General features: G+C 43.8%; 1 protein-coding gene across 1 annotated transcript in view; it reads left to right on the top strand.

Moving 5' to 3' along the window:
* Dnajc2 (DnaJ heat shock protein family (Hsp40) member C2) overlaps positions 1-3,316 on the top strand; it is a 29,781-nt gene that overhangs the window by 8,736 nt on the left and 17,729 nt on the right. The window contains exons 4-5 of the mRNA XM_029477310.1: positions 710-808; positions 2,419-2,560. Of these exons, the coding sequence (XP_029333170.1) occupies positions 710-808; positions 2,419-2,560 (241 nt within the window). The remainder of the gene's footprint in view (positions 1-709; positions 809-2,418; positions 2,561-3,316) is intronic.

Here is a 3,316-nt window from a genome sequence, read left to right as displayed (position 1 = left end):
GTTGAGGGACATCTGGGTTCTTTCCAGGTTCTGGCTATTATAAATAAGGCTGCTATGAACATGGTGGAACATGTGTCCTTCTTACCAGTTGGAACACCTTCTGGGTATATGCCCAGGAGAGGTATTGCTGGATCTTCTGGTAGTACTAAGTCCAGTTTTCTGAGGAACCACCAGACTGATTTCCAGAGTGGTTGTACAAGCTTGCAATTCCACCAGCAGTGGAGGGGTGTTCCTCTTTCTCCACATCCTCGCCAGCATTTGCTGTCACCTGAGTTTTTGATCTTAGCCATTCTGACTGTTGGATGGAACACAGGGCCCCAATGGAGGAGCTAGAGAAAGTACCCAAGGATCTAAAGGGATCTGCAATCCTATAGGTGGAACAACAATATGAACTAGCCAGTACCCCCAGAGCTCATGTCTCTAGCTGCGTATGTATCAGAAGATGGCCTAGTCGGCCATCAGTGGAAAGAGAGGCCCCTTGGTCTTGCAAACTTTATATGCCCCAGTACAGGGGAACACCAGGGCCAAGAAGTGGGAGTGGGTGGGTAGGGGAGCAGGGTGGGGGGAGGGTATAGGAGACTTTCAGGATAGCATTGGAAATGTAAATGAAGAAAATATCCAATAAAAAATTGAAAAAAAATGGGTAAGAAAAATTTCAAGTTACTAAAACATTATCACTCAAACCAGTGATATCTGATTGATCCTGCAGATAAAGCAATGGTCTTGAAACATCATCCAGACAAACGGAAAGCGGCTGGGGAACCCATCAAAGAAGGAGACAATGACTACTTCACTTGCATAACTAAAGGTAAGAAAATACCTCACACTTGTGCTTTCTGAGAGCGGTGCCTATTGTTTGGAGGTTTTGAGTCCTGTGCATGCTGTACTTCGCTTAACTACCATTTTAAAACCTTTCAGTTACATCATGTTATTTCTAGTAGTTTCTGCAGAGCTTCACTACAGCAAGGTTGCCTTGACTTTTAAAATCCACACATAACAGTCTGTAGGAATGCAGAACCTCAGGCCTCTCCTGGATTTACTGATTGCAGTCTGCATTTTATTAGTATCCCCAGGAGACAGGTTTGGTTTGGTTTTAAGATAAGAGCAACTTCCAGGTGATTCTTAACCCGAGACTAACCTGTAGCTGATCATATAAAAATGTTGATCTATACATACATAGCTATGCACGTATAAACAAACGTCGGTGTGTTTGTAGTGCTAGGAATCAGTCCTCCCTACCACTGAACTACAACCCAGCTCTCTCCAAATTGCCCAGCTATGCTTAAAGTTACTGCAGTCCAGGCAGGCCTTGTGTTTCCAATCTTACCTCTCCCTTCCTGGCAGCTGGGACTTAAGGCCTGATCTGTCAGGCCTGGTGTGAGTGTTCTGTATGGTGGTACAGATTCTGAGCTCTTTTGTCTGTGGATCTACTTACTTAGGGGTTTTAAATGATAGGACACGTGTCTGGCATGTGTAAGTGTACAGCCCCCAGCATTGCAAAAAGTAGTTAAGTTTGTTTTATAATAGTAGATCACACAGTTATTTATAACTGTTTACATAGCCATGGCCCCATTTGCAAATCAGTACAAGTAATGACTAGTTCTACCTATGTGTTTCCATACATGTAATGTTATATTCTGGTAGTACTGTTGTTTTTGAGATAGTCTGTAGCCCAGACTGACCTCAAACTTGAGCTTGTTCTGTCCCTTCCTGCTTGGTGCTGGGACTGTATAGGCGTGGTGTAATTGTAGGGCATGGAACTGTCTACTTTTTAAACACATGTGCACCCTTCAGATTTGTCTCCATGGCCCACCCTTTACACCATGATCAAGAAGACTTTGGAACCTTAAAGCTTAACAGTTACGTTTGTAGTTTCCCACTCCCTCGATCCAGGTGCCTTCTATGGTGGTACTGGTTTGAAGGCAGGGTCTTACTCACTCTAGCTAGACTTGGTTGGAACACACTTCTGTTCTGGCCTTAACTGCAAAGCCATTTCTACCACAGGCCCCCAAGTGGTAGGATTCTAGGTGACCCATCCTGTTAATAGCTGAGAGTTAATGTTTTCAATTGTTCTATAATGGCCTGAAGGAGTGATTTGGGCATTTGTTCAAAGCCCTAAGGGGGGTGGTGGGGGGGAGAACAGGGTTTTGACACTTGTATTCTTATAAGAATTACATCTTTTTATGTCACATAATGGTAGACCACCTAAATTAAGTCCTTTCCCATCCAAAATTTAAAAATCTGAAATATGAAAGGAACTTTTTTAGCATAAAGAGATTTTTATTTCCTTTCCCCCATCTTGTTTTGCTGTGATGTTGGTCAGGCTCCTCTCCACAGAGCCACATCCCTAGGCCAGTATTTGTTTTCTCATAAAGAATCTGGTAACCTCACGGTGGTGTCATGTTTCTTTTTTCTCAGCTTATGAAATGTTGTCTGATCCAGTAAAAAGGCGGGCATTTAACAGTGTAGATCCTACTTTTGACAACTCAGTTCCTTCTAAAAGTGAAGCTAAGGACAATTTTTTTCAAGTGTTTTCTCCAGTGTTTGAAAGGAATTCCAGGTGAGTTACAGCAACCCCACCCATCCCTTTGGTCATAGTGTTCAATGGCTTGTCTGCTATCTTCCCCCATTAGCAGCTTGCGTATAAAATACGTCCACAGGTTCTATTCCTTTCTTCTGCCATATTGAGCCCTAAGAAGAAGCACTCTGTCTGACTTGGGAATTAGCATGTGGTGCTGCTGTTTGGGTAGCAGCGCATCCCTCTCCTCTGTGTCCCCTGTTCTGTAACTGCACTAGTGTCAGTATTCGCAGTTGCGGAAAGCTTTTGGTGTTGTGGGTGAGCCCTGGGCAGTGTTACCTGCTGCACATGAGCTCCCACACTAGGCTGCATCTGCAGCCCCGGGTTCTTTTATTGGGCATCTTGTTTTTATAAGGCTTCTTGTTATATCTTGAGGATTAATACGTACTTCATTGCACTAAAGTGAGTTTGAAAATAGTATGCAGTAGTCATGGTTTTCTGTGTTCTTGGTTCCTCTGCACTGGCACATTTTCTAGCCTATCTTAACTACAGTGACTCGGTGGGATCTGCCACTGTCACTGACCGTGATGTAGGCAATGTGGGAGTCTCTGTGCTATTTGCTAGACTAGAACAGCGAAGCCATCTCATCTCCTGTCTTAGTCAGGGTTTCTATTCCTGCACAAACATCATGACCAAGAAGCAAGGTGGGGAGGAAAGGGTTTATTCAGCTTACACTTCCATACTGCTGTTCATCACCAAGGAAGTCAGGACTGGAACTCAAGCAGGTCAAAAAGCAGG

This window comes from Mus caroli, chromosome 5 (genome assembly GCF_900094665.2).
Source record: "Mus caroli chromosome 5, CAROLI_EIJ_v1.1, whole genome shotgun sequence".
Taxonomy (NCBI): domain Eukaryota; kingdom Metazoa; phylum Chordata; class Mammalia; order Rodentia; family Muridae; genus Mus; species Mus caroli.
Note: the sequence above shows the minus strand (reverse complement) of the source record. Positions and strands in the feature narration are given on the sequence as shown.